Genomic DNA, 17037 nt, shown 5'->3' with positions numbered 1-17037 from the left:
TATATGGAGATGATACAATATATAATGTATATGTATTTGCATAGCTACCCTTCTCTTTGCACAAGGGTCACTCTATCATCACTTTCTTTCCTCCTCCATTGAAGACAAAGTTTCATGCGTGCGCTTTATACTCAGCTCTGAGCTAAAGTTTCCACTAAGCACAACATTGTGATGGTGAGCCAAGAGAAAGACTTGGTGAAGAATATACTCTCCTTAAACAAAGAAATTATGTAAAGCAAACTCTAGACACATATATATTTATATATAAAAATAAATAACGTATGTCGGATATATGAATATAAATGTGGACGTAGTTTTATCTGCTTCGCTGCTCTTCCTGCCTCCACTTTCTCACCCCTTTTTTATTTGTCCTCTTTGGTTTGGTGAAAACCGCAATAGGTTCTCTGGAGATTCCTGTGAGGCTTCTGATCTAATGCCCCGAACCACTGGAACAACAGGCATTAATAATTTGTCCGTGGTCTGAGTAATGATCCTGTACACACAAACACACCAGTAAGATGAATGGAGGGCCTTCTGGGTCTCTCATTAGAAAGCAGAGGGTCCTCGAGTCCAACAGTAAAGCAGGATGTGTGTGTGTGTGTGTGTGTGTGTGTGTGTGTGTGTGTGTGTGTGTGTGTGAAGAACAGAAAGACGGTGAATAGAGGGTGATGGGCTCAGAATCAAAGTGCGTGTGACTAAAGGTTCAGTAGTTTCAGTCATTTACATATTTTAAAGATTTTATCGAGTTAACAACCGCTCTACAAAGTTTCCAATTTTATCACGTAATAACGTTCTTATCGAGCCGGAGAAACCGTAGTATCAATAAATCCATTAGTCTGTGATTCTCAAATAGGTCCGCGCCAGAAACAGATAATGAACTATTGATCACTAAAAGCTCAGTGCACTCATGATATGAGTATAACATAGGGATCAATAACACAATGCAAGGTGTAAAGTCTATTTTCTCATGAAGATCAAGGTCTCACATTGTAGGAACGTCGATGATCACAAATATAAAAGGTCTTATTAGTTTGGTTACGTCACCTCGCACACACACACACACACACACACACAACAAAAAGGAGAAAATTTACTCACTCTGTAACTAAATCCACTGAACATTAAAGCACAGCTTGTTATGTGTACGCATTTTAGGTCAACATTGATTTCAGTTTGTTGCAGGTTATTGTTTTTCTCTAGAGGATTTTATTAAAGCGGCTGCTTTTCAACACTTGGCTCCCTGTTTGAAGAAGGTAATGCTTCTACATTTTCCGGTTGAGGACCAAAAAAAAGATTGAAAAATGGGTAAAAAATAATTAAATCTTTAATAAAAAATACATTTATAAATTCGGCAGCATGATCTTCTTATGAACATTTCCGTCAACCCGGGAGGACAACAACAATGAAAAAGGCCTTAAAAACCAATTCTGAGAAGCAAATACATACAAATTCTTTCTGAAGAATCTGATATCGCAAAAAAGGACAAAACAGAACTCAACAGTTTCCAGACATCAGAGTAGAAACACAACAACAGGAGGATGTTGCTTTGGGTTCACTTCAGTCCTTCGCTACACTTCAGCAGCTTCGTATACAGACAAACAAACCGGCTACGGACTCACATTGAGTTCTCCTTAACAATCAACGTTCCCACAACACATTAGGGGGAAAGTTGGCAAAACGAACTTGGGGGAAAAGTGTTTAAAGTACAATTTTACCCGGCTATCGGAAGGACAACTCACTCGGACCCACTCGCTTTATTCTGTGTTCTCTGAAGGGTGTCCAGACCGGCAGGTTCCGTGTTCTACGGCAGACTTATTGCACACAGGAGGACGCTTTCACTCCAGGTTGTCGTCCACAATCTGTCCTGTGCATCATTTAGAAATATAATCAGCTCTCTCAGACACCATTTGGAGCTCTGGCCCGGACAGATTGGGCCGGGAACCGTTCGCGTGATGGCGTTTTTTGTGGACACGGAGGGATTAGTCTAAGCAAAGTAAATTACTTAATGGGGAAAAACATTTATCTAGCAAATGTACACGTTGCTAAAAAGGTTGTTTTCTTGTTCTATAGCACCGAAGGGTCGTATGTGTTGTACAGTAAAATCCCTACGAAGTGTTTGGCTGGTTGGAAAAAGTGAATTTCAGAAGCAAATGGAAGCCTTTTATCCCTCTTCCTTTTAGTGGAGTCCTCGCACTCGAGGAGCAGCCGAAATAAAAAAACGGGAGGACGCGTTGCCCAGAGGTTTTTCATGTTCATCGCTGTCACGATACCCAGTCCGAAAAATGTATTTTCTGCCCAGCAGAAGGTTCACACAGAGCAGACAAGTCATTCCAGTTTCGAATTATTGCCTCCAAAGCTGCTGACCGAAATATAACATTTGTCACTTTAAGTGTTAGGATCTGCGCCTCGGGGGTAAATTCCACTGCATTGCTGTTATTAGCTGCCAAAGTAGTATGCAGAAAATACCCAGCTGGCAGTTTTCAGCTGATGCACAAAAAAACTGTTTGGGCCAAGTGCAGAGGCAATGAATGAGGAAGGTTTTAGCAGGAAGGGTCCACTGGCTGCACAGCCCTTCAGTTCTTAAGCCCCACTGATTTAAATAGTTCACTAAATGACTCGCCCAGTGTCTCATAACAGTCTTCTCTCGTCTCTTAGCATTATGTTCAAAATATATTAAATAACTTATCAATATGTTGTAAACAAACAAAAAAATGTCTCTTTATACATTTTAAATGGTAGAGGTCAAAACCGCATTCCCTATGTAGTATTTTGATTAAATCCAAGGAAGAGCTCCTGATTAAATTGTGCTATTTTGCCTTCTGCAAACCCCTTAACATTAACATTACAAAAGGACAGCAATTGTGGGGCAATAGGACACAAGGTGTCACAGTAGGGAAGCACCCACGTTCTGTGACCGCAGGGAACCTGTCAGGACGACACGTTTCAGGTTGATCAATCGAAATTGAACCAAATGCGGTGTCATTTATTCTTTTCTCTGAACCAGTTAGAAAAGGTGGTCAAAGTCCAAAAATAACCCATCGTCTTCTTTTTTTTTACTCCCAAACTACTTCTGTAGTCCATGTTAGGTATGCATATAATAATATAATACCATAATAATATGGTATTTTGTGCCGGTTCAGTTCAGATGTGCTTGATTCATCCATTGCTAAATAACAGTCTTCTGATTGGAGGTGCATATATGGATGAAGGGTCAGCAGCCGATTCACCAGCTCTGATGACATCTTACTCAGGATGAAGTTCCAATCAGAGCTCAGCAGTCACCGTCTGTAAACAGAAAGATGATTTCGATTAGATTGAGAACATCCAGAGATAAAAAGCTCTGTTCTGCCAGCAGACCTTCCCTGGATCATACCGCTGCGTCTCTCCCCGCGTTAAACGCATGCTAACCCGCAATACTTCTTATTCTAAGAAGGTCAAATCGGCAGAAGCTAAGAATCAAAGTTTAACAGATGTGACAAAGTTGACTTGAGGCCACAACTTGGGAGCGAGGTCGTAAACAAAGCATCTTGACAAAGCTACGGAGTATCGTACCTCTGTCTTGTTGTGGATCCATAGTTGTCCAACATCTGCGTGCTGGCCACCTCCAGGTTCCAGTCGCACATCTCCAACAGCTTTAGGCACTCTGCTCTGCTCCGCAGACCCAGACAGAACAGCTGCTCCACCTACAAAAGGCAAACAAAGACCAAAACAATTGTTCGAGGAAGCCAGTAGAGAGAGGTGGCATAAGGCAATAAACGTAGGGTCAAACGGCGAGGTCATGTTTCTGGGAAAGGGTCAGAATTCATCTTTTGATACTCTCCCTCCAGCTTTCAGCACCAGTGAGCTCTTTGTTCCCTCAATCAATGTCCTTATAGGAGCTCAGCTTCTGGTTCAAACTCTGTATTTTCTAAACTTCGCCAACACCATTAAGGAGCACACAAAAGTTCCCTCGAGCCCACTGCCGTCCAAACACAGGCGGCCGGCAGGGAGCTGAACTCCGCTGTAGTCACATCAATGAGTCTGTATGTTTGTTTTATTGCCGGCTTACTGCAGCAGCAACGACCAGATTTTCCTTTAAGGTTCTAGAAAGTTGCTCTTATTATGTCTTGATATGAATCAATAAAAAGTCCAACAAAAAGGAATTTAAGATGCAGGAATCTCCCAGGACTCGGCCTCTCTTCCAGTAATTGCCGTGCTGCATTATTAACGTCAACCTCACCGGGTCTTTATTTTGATGGACTAGAACTGTGAAAACTTTTTCATTATTCTCCAGATAATAAAAGATTATTAATTTATTAAAACAATGCCAGTAAAACGTGAAAATAAAATTGAATTAATCATCTTAAACATCTTAACCTCAAAAGCACGGAGTAAAAACAGCTTTCCTAGAATTGCATTTTTTTAGAAGAAAGGAAGAACGGCAACAACAGTATAGTTACTTTTAGTGGAAAAAGTCACAGAAAGTTTAAGGCCGACTGCATACAGTCAATAGGAAAAGTGAATGAGAAAATGAATATACAGTGAAAAATGTTTAAGGTTTCAGTTTTGAGTCTTCTTCAATAGAGAATTATTTTAATTTGTGTAAAGAAGAAGTAGTAGTCTAATTTAAAGTCAAATGGACAATAAAGCATGGCATGCTTTAGAGTGTAGCAACCTTGTGATTAACAGGCTGCTACAGCGTTCATCATTTGTTAAATACAACAAATTATAACCATTAAATTTGCTCAAAGACCCCAAAATCTGCCAAATGATCTAATATCTCTAATATCTCACAGTATGGCGAACAGATGAAGGAAGCTCACCTTTAGAGAATGCACAGCTTTCTGGACGTTCCAGCTGTGGTTTTGGAGGGCGCCTTGGCACTCCTCTATTGTGACACCATGAACGGCCTCCTGCACCTGAATCACATGACATCAACAGCATGAGGATCTGTGTCATCCAACACCACTCACACTCCTTTTGCTCCCACGCCTCATGCTCTCGTCACCGCCTGTAGACTTTTTTTTTAATTTTTAGATGAAATTGGCTTCATCAACTACATAAAACACAAATTTGACAATCAAATTCTTTTATTCTGCTTGAAGAGAGATTTTTGTCTCTAAAGAAATTATCAAATTTCAGTCAACGATGCCATAACAAAACAAATCATCTTCTACAAATTCTGCTCATTGAAATTCCCCTCAAGCTACTTCCAACATGCCGACGCTCACACTGTCATGATTTGATTTATCAGACACCTACAATAACAATTCCGCCTCATCGTTGCACTACTGAGACTACAGCCGTGAGCTGATGCATACGTGCGTTTCTACTTCTTGCACTGAGCCCCTCTGCGGTGCAGTTTATACATCCGTGACCTCACATTCCCGCGGCGTTGTGTGCGAGGCCACAGATTCTCAGTATCCACTACACGATCCCGAGTGCCCGATTGAAGGAGAGCGCCTGCTGTTTTGCCGTGACTCTGACTCCACTTCAATCAGGTTCAATTTGTGGCAGCGGAAAGAAACCGCTCAAATCACAGCAAACTGCGTGTTAGAAGAACACTGGCGTCTCTTTAAGTGAGTTGATAGAAGCTGTAGAAGTGCTTTCATTTTCATTTTCACGAAGAAGGGTTATCGTGAAATGCTATTCAAATAGGACTTTTTTAAATTAGTCTGATTCATTGGCGTTCATGAGTTCAAGTTTGAAAATGTTATGCAGTTACACATCGGTCATAATTTGGTCCGTATTGATAGTTCAGACAGATTTATGCAGTTAAAGCATCTGCCAAAAATAAAACAACTTTTGTGCACAGCATCTAACGAAAAAAGCAAAACGGAGTGTTGATAACAATCGGATGGGAAGGTTTCTCTCCATCCTGTTTCTACTTTGTCAAATAGACAATTTGATGGCTATCTAGTGTAGAAAATGGGATTTATTTGTAAATTAGAATCGGATAAGAAGCAATGAAAATGGCATCAAGGAGGACATGTGGTAACTGCATCTAAACAAGAGAGATATCGAGCTGAGGACTTTAATAACCGTAGAGATATAACTTATAAGCACAGGATATAACTTAAAAAACAAAATATACATCAAGTTGTTTTTCAAATGATTTTTGTAAAAGGCAAAACCAATATCTCCGGACCTCACCATTTTGACCCTGTCGGCCGAGTTCCCGCCGCCCTCCGTCCCGCCGCAGGACGCGGCGACCACCGCCGCCGTCGGCCCGTCAGAACCGACGCGAGGCAGACTGACTGAGGTCTTCATCCCTGACCGCGGCCCGCCCAGACTGCTGTTATTGTTGGAGGAGAAATTAGCCTTCAGCTCACCCGGCTGGACGAGCGCCTGTCCCTGGGCGTGTCCCTGGAGAATCTGGCCGCCGGCGACCATGGGTCTGACCGTGGCGGTGTTCGCCTGCCGTAGGGGCCGCTCTTCCGCGCTGCCCGCCGGCTGGCCATCGGTCTCCCTGAAGAAGCGGTCGTAGCGGTCGAGGTACGGCGGCCTCTCTGGCAGGAGGTAATAGTGGGTGCTGCTGACTTTGCGTCCGTCGCGGACGATGGGGAGGATACACGGGCCTTTGCCGGCCGAGTCCCTCCCGTGCCCCTGGGCCTGGATCACTTTGGGCGCCGCGTATTTCGGATCCGAGGCGAAGCTGTGCGTGGTGGGCATGAGTTTGCCTGGCGAGCTGGAGAGGTAGGAGCCGTACGTGTGTGCCGGAGGACAGGAGGTGTGGTGAGCCTGCGTTGAGACGGGGCTCACAGAGTAGAGTCTCTGCTGGGGGGAGCCCACTACCAGGCCCATGGGGCTGGGAGTCCTGGAGCCCGGCTGGGACAGAGGGTCTCTGGGAGGGATCCGAGGTGGTTGTCCTTGGCCTGAAGCGTCTTCTGTGACGTCAGCCGGTGTTGGTGACAGGGAGAGATCCTGTGACCAGCGAGGAGACGTGTAGTCGCCCCTCTTCATGGGGCGAGGGGGTATGGGGACACGCGGGGGGATTTGGGGTTTGTCCTCGTTGGAGGAGAAGCGCTTGTGTCCCTCGTCAGTCTGTCGCGTCCGGGGACACGGGGATAAACTGTTGAGATGTTGAGATGGGGAGCTCGACCGTGCAGCACTTCCAGTCGGTACATTAAGCCTCTTCATGCACTCCTGCTGGAGTTCTTGGAAGATCTCTGCTGACTGGGAGAAGGAGGTGGACAGAATTTGGCTCTGCTTGCTGGGGAGAAAAAGGTTGTCCCCCAGACCTGATCGGTCTGGACCCCTGGCAACCACAGCATCACCCTCAACCTCAGGTCTAGAGAGGAGGGCCACATCTGGGTTACAGACCTCAACCTGCTCCTCTTCGTGCTGCTGCTCTGAACTGTTGATGGAGCTCACCTTTGTGGGGGGAGAAGACACGTAGATCCGTTGTATCAAAGTGACATCAGAACAGGAGACAAACATCCCGTTTCCATGAAATTTGAGCTTTTATGTAAAAGATGTGCTGTGTCACCTCCTACCGTACCTCCATATCGTCTTCGTCTTGGGCCACGTCGTCATAGGCCGGGGGTGGGGGTAACGGCCGAGCGTCCCAGTCCACTACTGGTGTGGGGTGAAGGGGGCGGGGCAGCGATCTACGCGGGCTCTGAGGCGGGGTCCGGTCCAGGAGGTTCTCTGCTTCCAAAGCCAGCTTTGCCAGTGTGGGAATCTGAATTTCCACTACAGGGGAGGGGGACGGGGTGGGCGGGGGGAACTCCTCCCCAAAGTCAATGAGGGACACTTCACTGCCGGGGGTGTGGCCCGAGCCTGAAGTCCGACCACTCTCCTGTTTGGAAGCAGAGACCCACGCGGACGGTTTGAGCTTCAAGCCTTTGACAGACGCCGTTTTCCAAAGCGATAATCTCTTTAGACCGGCCAAAGTCGGATCCTCGTCGTCATTCACCGCGTCGTAGCAGGGCGCTGCAGACACAAACACGCAATACGTTAATTACCAGCGCGAGGACAGGAATGCTCCTTTGGATCATGTCACACCCAAAGACCAAAACTCAGGGGGGAAAAAATGATCCTATCGTGCACAGAAAGGACACAGCACACCTGTTAGAGGGGACACGTCAATGGAAAGATGGAGAACAACCGCACTGAGATAAGAGTAGATGACCAAATCACTGCAAAGCCAGGCAAAGAACAAAACGTATGAGATGTACCTCTGAGGAGTGGAGCTAGGAGGGAACAGAGAGGGCAGGAACAATGGGTGAGGAGCTGCTGAGAGAAACCAGACTTACTCTTGATTAACACTGCTGGTTGAGGAGGACGAGGAGGAGGCTCCTCTGGAAGAATAAAAGCAAATGCCACCATGGCAGAGGAGACACAGAGGGGCGGAGGAGGAGACAGCAGCAGAGATTTAAAAAAAAAAGAGATTAGGGGCGAAAAGCAGGAGGCAGATGTCCGATTACATATAAAAGGTTTTGCCAGATAGTGTTAAGAAATATTAAAAGCAAGCTGTTTGGTAGCCATATTTTAGACTCACTTCTAGCTCGTCCTGGTAGCTGTGTGAGCCGAGTGCCACCGGGGTCAACACCGATGACATCGGGCGGATCCATGGGATTACCGAGGTACAAACTAGTGCAAAGAGAGCACCAGATTTACTTAAAAGCAAAAATTCTGTACACAGAATCGACCGAACATTGGTGTTATAATTCTGTTATAGGTTGAAATCTGCAGCATTGTGCTACTGCCATCTATTGGCGAGAGAGAGTTTAAACTGATATGTTCCAACATGGGGCATGAAGTCATGAAGAGACATTTTGACCACGTCAATCCCTCTGGATACATTGCAGTGCCAAAGTCACATAAAGTTACATAAATAAAAGCTGGTTCTTACTCGTCGATCCTGTCAGGGAAGCCCCAGCACCGGTGCGGGTTGCTGTCTCCGTGTCCCGTGTGGATGAAGCTGTTCTTGAGCGGCCGGCTGATGTCATGAGCTGACAAACCTGCCACCGAGGTCACCACGTTTCTGGGGAAAGGTCCGACCTTTAGGGTTCGCTTGTTTTGACCTCTCCACCAGTAGTTCTCCGCCCTGAAAGACACAGAAACTGAGCATGAAACATGGAGAGTCACCATCAGGGCATTGCCGACAAATGAAAAATGATACTACACATTTAGCATGTTTACATTTAGCGTAGTAGATAGTCAATATAACATTTTCATATTTGGAGGAAAGCCTCTTCTACAAAGTCTTAAACCCACCTCCCCTCTATTATAGTGATGACATCATTGATCTGGATATGGAGTTTGTCAGGCTCATCAAAGTCCTGCAGGGCACACATGTCTGTGGGCATGGTCTGAAAAACACCCACATACAGAGACACAAAGAGAAGCACATGAAACACCAAAGTTAATTTGACATTCATGAAAGTATGTCATGTTTTATTGGGAGAGATGATAAGGCCCTTAACGTGTTTTTATTTCTTATTTTGCGCCTTCGACTGTTAACTGCAACATTTTCGCAGTTACCCACTATGTGGAGCTGAACATCCACTTATGTGAAGCGCATTGCTGGGGGGAGAAAACGGGTCTTTCTCTGCCGGAGGTGTCAAAGTAAAAATAAAGCGAATTTCAGCTCTCCTACCTCAAGCAAGAACTCACGCAGCGCAACAAAGGAGGGTCTGTCATCTGGTTTCTGAGCCCAACACTGCAGCGCCACATGATAGACGTCCTGCGGACAGTCTTCAGGCTTAGGGAGGCGCTCACCTTCTTTATCAATCTTGTGCAAAATCTAAGGTGTTGGAGAAAATAATTAAGAGAGGACAGTTGAAGAAAGCGTCAGTGCAAATGTGAACAAACGTTTTGGATCTGTTTGTGTTTGTGTTTACCTGGCTCCCATTGAGACCGAGCCAAGGCTCCTGGCCGTGTGTGAACATCTCCCAGAGAGTGACTCCAAACATCCATGTGTCAGTGGCGTGAGAGAACGTTCTGGTCTTGAGACTCTCTGGGGCGCACCTGAAGCAGGAGGGAGAAAAAAACTTTAATGTAGAACTGTAGAAAGATAAATCCCGCACTTTGGTCAATGCATTTCAACAACAATCCCTACTTTAAAAGCGTCTAAAAATAAAAATGAAAAAAAGCCGTACAGTGTTTTTTGTATTAAAATCATACATGCACATGAGCTGTCCGTTTTGCCGATACAGAATTTGACAAATGCAAAGAATTAAGATGCACACAGCAAGTCTCTCATAACGTAATCAGCACTGTAGCTTCAGATGTTGAGCTGCTCTCTGTCGACCCACCATGCAAAGGGGACCTTGCGATGCTCCTGCATGACGTAGTGCTCGTGGTTGTTGGGCAGCGCCCTCATCAGGCCAAAGTCTCCTATCTTCACTCTGTGAGCTGAGGCCAGCAGGATGTTCCTGTAAATAGAGGGTTTTATTTTTTGAACAGTTAAAAAAAACATGCCTTTTATTCTGAACAGTATGCTCTACACTAATTTAACTTCCAGGAGTATTTGGGGCAATTTAAATGTAGTCGTTTTCATTGTATTCGTACGACTACAACTTAAAGGCTTAATTCGTAGTTTTTGCTTACCTGGCTGTCCTAAAACTCTTGTGAGATACATTAAAATAGAAAGTGCAGTAGATCCTCACATGTATTATACATACAATTACCTGTCTGGTAGGTTCTAACTGAAAGTTAAAACTCTTTGTAATTGACATACTGTAAAAGTTATTACCGTTTTAAAAACACCCTCAACTGTGAAAATGACTCATTTTTACCAGCCGTTTTTCTTAAGCATCTGCAAAGTGTAAGCAGTTTAATAAAAAATGAATGAAAGTGACTTTGGGAAAGACCAAGAACTTAGACCACCCATTACAGCGGCCAACGAGTGACTCACTTTTACTTGCGGGCCAAGTCTCTCTAAAAATTGCCTATAAATTTCTGGGAGGAGAAGCAATATAAATAATTCACAATACCAGTAAAAAATCCTTAAGAGAAAAAAAAAGGTGTGTCAAAGAAAATGTGAGAAACACACACCCTTTAAATTTAGGGTTCGAACCTTTTATTAGTTTGCTAAAATGCTCAAACGTTTAAAAAAAGTGGTTGGTCCCCTACCTGGCTGCCAGGTCCCTGTGGATGAACCTCCTTTGCTCCAGATAGGCCATGCCACAAGCCACCTGCACAGCGTACTGGCACAGAGTGTGGATCAACACCGGGCCTTGCGGACGCACACAGCGCAGGCGCTCCAGCAGGGAACCCAGGGGAGCCAGCTCGGTCACCTGGAGAAGGACGGGCAGACTGGGTGAGAAAAGGAACGGAGCAGCGAAAAAGCAAAAAAGGAAACCAAGAACGGTATTTGGAGGTAGAAGGAGAATAGGAGGATTCAAAATGTAGAATAATGTAATGGCAAAAAACTATTTTGCGAGTTTTGTAGCTACTAGTTTGGTCAATTGATAGTCATGATGACATTGTCCAAAACTATTTGGTAGGGGAAATAACTAGATGGTAAAGGCAGGATGAAAACCACAATGCTGAAATGTCAGCCTTTATTTTAGTCATCCACCCACTTGCTCCCCTCCCTTCCTGTCTCCCTCCTTTCCTCCATCACTTTCTCCACTGCAGACAAAGGCCTTAAGACATGCACACACACAATAACATACATGTCCCAATTATTATTAAAAAAGCTATTTCTCTGTCGCCTTCTATTGACACACATTAAATGATTAGTTTTAATATATTAATGTTATGATCGGAATATTTCCCTCCTTTTTAAATAATTATTATTTGTTTGATTGTTCATTGAGGGGCCGCTCCTTTCTCCTGCGACGGATCTGTACATTTAGCGTTACACCTTTGTTTATTTAAAAAGCTGCTCGACCTGATGAAGGCAGAAGAACCAGTGCTTGAGGGATGCCGCTTGTGTTGAGTCTGTGGGAGTGTAACTTTATCTCTATTGTGTTCATTTTTCTGTGTTAACTCCGCCCTGTCTGTGTTTTTTGTTGTTGTTTTTGTTTGTGTCCACTACCATTTTCATTGGATGTGTCAGCACCACACCGTAGAGACGAATGAGGTTCTGGTGGTCCAGGGAGTGCATGGCGTTGACCTCACAGATGAAGTCCTCCAGAGCTTCGGGCTGGCTGAGCACGTCTGTCTTTAGACACTTCACGGCTACATTCAGCTGGACACAAGGATGACAATTTAAAGTTTAGATGTGCTCATAGTGACCATTCAGCCTTTTTTTCTCCGCCATCAAAGAAAAAAAAAAGGTAGTCGTGTGTTGCATTTGAAGCGCAAGTCTCCTCACCACCTTCCCTGCCGGCGTCAGCCACTCTCCTCTCTTCACCACACCGAAGGTTCCGTCCCCCAGCTTCTCAAACAGCGTCAGATCCTTCTCTGGGATGAGGCAGGTCAGGGCCTGCTGCTGCTCATCGAGAGGAGCCCCACCACCACCACCGGGGTGCGTGGCCAGGACTCCCTCCTCCAGGCCCAGTGGAGGTGTGGGAGACAGCTTACGGAAGGAGGAGGCCGGCTGGCCCTGCTGGGGGAAGTCTCCTCCGTCTGGCCGCTTTCCACTGAACACCTGCGGAAGAGGAAGAACGAAGGGAAAAGGGCTTCAGCTTTGGTGGAGTTCCACTTTCTCTCTCTCTCTCTCTCTCTCTCTCTCTCTCTCCCTGGTCTGCTCTCCCCCCCCGACTCTCCTCACCCACTCACAGGGCGGACCCACTCTGTAGGCCCGTGGGTGCACTGGATGTGAGTAGCATGCATTATCAGGCAGTGATAATGTTTCTACATCCTCTGGTTCACTTTTTGAAGGAGTACAATTATGAGCTCAGTGCAAATTTTTACTGCATTTTTCTGTTGTTTACTGTCAAACTGATCTTATACATCGTATAAGGATTTAGGTTTTATTTTGGTAACGTTTACGAAGAGAAGTTGGTCACACAGATAATGCTACTGGAAATATTCAGCTTTCTATATCTTAGACTGTTATCTGATTTTCAGACACACTTCTCTAAATAAAAAAGAGCTTAGATTCAGAATGGCTGTATTCATTTATGAAAAATGTGCATTAAAATAGGCACACAAATAACACATTGAGAATCATTGTGTGTGGAATGGAATCATGATTCACACCTCCAGCTGATATCCTGTTGGTAAGCAACTATGCATTGTACCTAAACCAGCACAAGCACGCACCATTTATCGTTATAGGAGAGAGACATTTCCGGCCTCTCGGCTTAAGCGCTGACAACACAGCAGCAATGACTTAGCTGTGAGGAAGTGCTCATTGAGAAGCATTAGATTATGTGACCTGAATGCCCATTTGTGTGTGTTTGTGTGAGCTTTTCATTCCCCTAAATTTGAACCCATAAAATACGTGTTCTGTGCAGAGCCATTAGGGGAAACCTTTGTTTAGAGGCTCGGACCAAGACCAAAATAGGAATTCTAAGAAAGTAATACTGCTGCCATACCCAAAGAAAACGATGTAATACTGTATATAAAATATCATTACAGGTAAAAGAATGAAGTGATTTCTCTACCAGCAATAAACAACCCCAATTAACATCTTAAATAGTTTATCCAAAGTAGACCCATCTGGAGTCCAAAGCAACAAATCAACGTCAACGTTGTTTCATACTAATTAAGTGAATGAGAGCTGGACTCGTTACTGACTGGTAATCGAAAGGTCAGCACTCGCTCCGAAATGGTACCATCAGTGAAAAAGAGGTGTCAAGGAATCCTTGGTGCCAAACATATTTGAATGGCCAGATATAAACAGTAGCGAGCCGTGTGTGGTTTCACATTCACGCCGGAGCAGACATGACATAATGCTGCGAGCCTTTTTAAAAACACCACATCTTTTGGGTCACCGCGTGGTGAGTGGGTTTCAAATAGGAGGCTCGACATTCAAAAGATTCTGAGCATTGCAGCGCGACACACACACACACACACACACACACACACACACACACACACACACACACACACACGCGCTGAGGAAGCAGATCACTTTAGCCGAGGATGGTGCCGGAGGCGAAAACAGACAGGTGTAATTATAGAAGGCGAGCACCATGTCCTCCAGGCACCGTGACTTCCACTGAGAGCAGCACAGACACACACACACACACAAAGACAAAGTTGTCACTCATCAGAAAGCGAGCATAGTTTTAAAGTTTTACTAATTGACTTTGGTTTGTCCTTGATTTGACTAAGAATGTCTGGTCCACTATTCTATATTTCTACAGTATCGTTTATCGTCAAGTCTCTTTATGAGACAAAGTGAATGCCGGCCATTTGTCATTTTCAAAAGTTTTCTAAAGCTTGGATACAACACAAGTTGTCTGTTTGTGCGTCTAGCTGCTACTAATTGGGAGTGAGTTAATTCATAAGACTAACCGATATGCCAATCAGTCAAGTCATTTCTTACCAGAAATAAGAATGCATCTCCTAATTCAACAAAAGAGAAACTGACAGGTGGTAGAGGCTGTTTGGTGAAGCGTGCTGAATTTGCATTAGAGTCTGAATTGTATTTTACAAATACACTTACATAGTTAAAACACTGCTCTTCGCATAAAAAACACAAAGATAAAAAAACTGCGTTGTGAAACGTGATGGGGGAGAGTTTCTATCATGTATTGTGAAAGCGTCCACGCGGACAGACAGACGCCAACATGTCCACACAATGTCAACCATGCACAATAATAAATGATTCCTGTGTGTGTGTGTGTGCCCGTCTATGTCTGTCACCTTGCTCATCCAGGATTTACGCTTGCACATGGCTTTCCTCCTTTTCACAGCCTCCCACAGTCGTCTCTGTCCTTTATCAAAAGAATGAAAAGAGAAATGCACTGATGGACAACGGCAAACACAAGGAAGAAGAATGTGCTGTGGCTTCTTCTTCCCCAATGAGTCTTCTTAAAGCAGCAAAACCCAGAGGAACCATCAAGATTTGAGTCACAGAAGTTATACCATAATTATTTCCAAGTCATTTGTCTAAATTGAGGGGATGGTGGGCAGAGAAAAGATGAGTGCACACGTACTATGGGTTAGAAGAGATGGGAGATAAAGTAACTACAAGACAGATGAAGGTTGAGTTTAGAGAACACTGAGATGAATGGAGGAAAAAGATGATATGAATATACAAGCAGCAGAAGTGGGTGTAATTAGTCTTCATACTCGAGAACCCCGAAGGCTTCAGCAAATTGAGAGCATCACTGCTTCCATCCGTCCAAACTAGTTATTGTGAAAACAACCCAACAAAGACGCGGTTTCTCACCAGGTCGACCCATGCCGATCTTCTCCAGGTCTTCGTTCTTAACGTAGTCAAAGTGGGACAGCCGCGTGACGTTGAGGTCATCTCGGATCCGAAGGAGGTACTGCTGCAGCTGCACCTCCATCAGCAGCTCCAGCAGCCACTCTGTACCTTCCTCACACTGCATGCTACCGCCCAGTTTCTGCAAAGCACGCACAAAGAAGACAGAGTTCAATATCCATTCAACAGCCACGATTCAAACGTTTTCTTTTCTGTAAAACAAACAAGCTGAGCTCAGATCTATGGTGTGATTGTCAACATTTGTTTACAGTACCCTGAAGCGCTTGGGTGAAGCAGATTGGGTTGGCCATATTTACATCCTGTAAGCGAGGACATGGATGCAGCAGTAGCTGCTTTGGACCAAAAAACGGCCTCATTTGACTTTGGCAAGTATTTTAATGATCGTGTGTCATTTAGTTTCACACTGGCAGGCAATCATTTTCAACAGCATGAAAATCGATTAAAAGCTACTCTGGAAACAGAGGGCAGCAGTTCAGGCAGCTACGCTGCAGACAGCGTGTAAACATCGCACTCATACACGAGATGGATGTTGCATCTGCTGTCTATAAGTGTCAGCGGAGAGGAACGAGAGGCTCATAAACCATCTGACCACAACATATATATATACATACTGTACTATGCCCCCCCCCTAGGACACCGAGTCAGACCATCAATCTTCCAGGCCACTGGCTACTTACAGTGACAAGCTGAAACTAGCACAACACAAAGCTGAAATCCAGTAATAATCCTGTTGTGCTTCGTCATAAAACGATCGGGATGCTGGAGTCAAATAGCGACTGAAGGGGTGAAGAACTCTGATGATGAACGACTGTACAGGCTCATCTGCTGCTGCATTACACACCATTATTCCCAGTCTCAAAGGGGAAGGGAACGGACCTCATCACGGCAAAAACATGACAAACATTTGTAATCTGCAGACAGGGACGTCGCCGGGGCAACTCTGCGTGACGGCACTTCCTTTGACTGCCGAGCCAAGGTTGCAAGGTCCAGAAGAAAGGGTCAGAGGTCACTTTTCCCTTCCGTCATTTAAACTGCTTCACGGGCTTGGTGAGAGGTCACTTCCTATTGATTAAAATAACTTATTTCCTTTTCCTCACAAACGCACGTTGGGCAATAAGGCCGGGCAATGATGTGACCTTCCCCCGAAACGGTGCAAAGACGCATTTACTGTGATCCTGTATTTACCATGAGGGCTAAATCTCCAACGCTTATGCCAGATGCCGGCAATCCTGATACAAAGTCGTTGCAATGCACATCAAATTGGGTCCGCTGATATCCAAACAGTCAGCAGGGGGCTGGGTCCACTATAACAGGTCAACGGAAGAAAAGGAGAACTGGAGGAGGAGAACTTATAGGAGCAGGTACAACATGTCTGTTATTAACTTGTCGTAATATAGTATCACAATGTGGCAGACGTACTCTATAGAGATGCAGCTTTACGCCGAATGCCTGCAGCGCCTGTGGTTTTAGGATTAAGTGCAGCTGCAGTCATTTGAATCGGCCTCTCTCGCATCGCGGCCGACCCCTGCGCCGAGAAAGACGATACAACGGTCTGTTTGGCTGCTCCGCTACGGCGCTTCGCCAAACGCTCTTCAACCCTTTTTGTTTAAAAGCACAACATGTTTCATATTTAAAACCATGAACGGCGAACTATGAACCGCTCCATGCTCGGCCCCCCCGAGTCCGAACGACCGCGGCAGTCCACGCGTACGTGTTGTTTCACCAGACGGTTGCAAAGACGCAGGTCAGCTTCCTCT

The 17037-nt window shown here is 45.0% G+C and overlaps 1 protein-coding gene across 7 annotated transcripts in view; it reads right to left on the bottom strand.

Moving 5' to 3' along the window:
• Positions 1–1306: 1306 nt before the first annotated feature.
• The window catches only part of LOC120816163 (activated CDC42 kinase 1), a 34233-nt gene continuing 18502 nt past the window's right edge, over positions 1307–17037 (bottom strand). For 3 of the 7 annotated variants that reach the window (XM_040171565.2, XM_040171563.2, XM_078099261.1), the window contains 17 exons: positions 15224–15401; positions 14695–14765; positions 12251–12526; positions 11972–12124; positions 11062–11225; positions 10242–10361; positions 9828–9954; positions 9584–9730; positions 9202–9296; positions 8837–9031; positions 8483–8574; positions 8160–8282; positions 7481–7914; positions 6133–7353; positions 4803–4898; positions 3553–3683; positions 1307–3285 (listed from right to left, as the gene is read on the bottom strand). In XM_040171565.2, the coding sequence (XP_040027499.2) occupies positions 3279–3285; positions 3553–3683; positions 4803–4898; positions 6133–7353; positions 7481–7914; positions 8160–8282; positions 8483–8574; positions 8837–9031; positions 9202–9296; positions 9584–9730; positions 9828–9954; positions 10242–10361; positions 11062–11225; positions 11972–12124; positions 12251–12526; positions 14695–14765; positions 15224–15386 (3615 nt within the window). In that variant the 5' untranslated portion in view covers positions 15387–15401 and the 3' untranslated portion in view covers positions 1307–3278. The remainder of the gene's footprint in view (positions 3286–3552; positions 3684–4802; positions 4899–6132; positions 7354–7480; positions 7915–8159; positions 8283–8482; positions 8575–8836; positions 9032–9201; positions 9297–9583; positions 9731–9827; positions 9955–10241; positions 10362–11061; positions 11226–11971; positions 12125–12250; positions 12527–14694; positions 14766–15223; positions 15402–17037) is intronic. The other 4 variants (XM_078099264.1, XM_078099263.1, XM_078099265.1 and 1 more) reach the window with 2 other exon arrangements.

The sequence above is a fragment of the Gasterosteus aculeatus genome, chromosome 3, assembly GCF_964276395.1.
Source record: "Gasterosteus aculeatus chromosome 3, fGasAcu3.hap1.1, whole genome shotgun sequence".
NCBI lineage: Eukaryota > Metazoa > Chordata > Actinopteri > Perciformes > Gasterosteidae > Gasterosteus > Gasterosteus aculeatus.
Note: the sequence above shows the minus strand (reverse complement) of the source record. Positions and strands in the feature narration are given on the sequence as shown.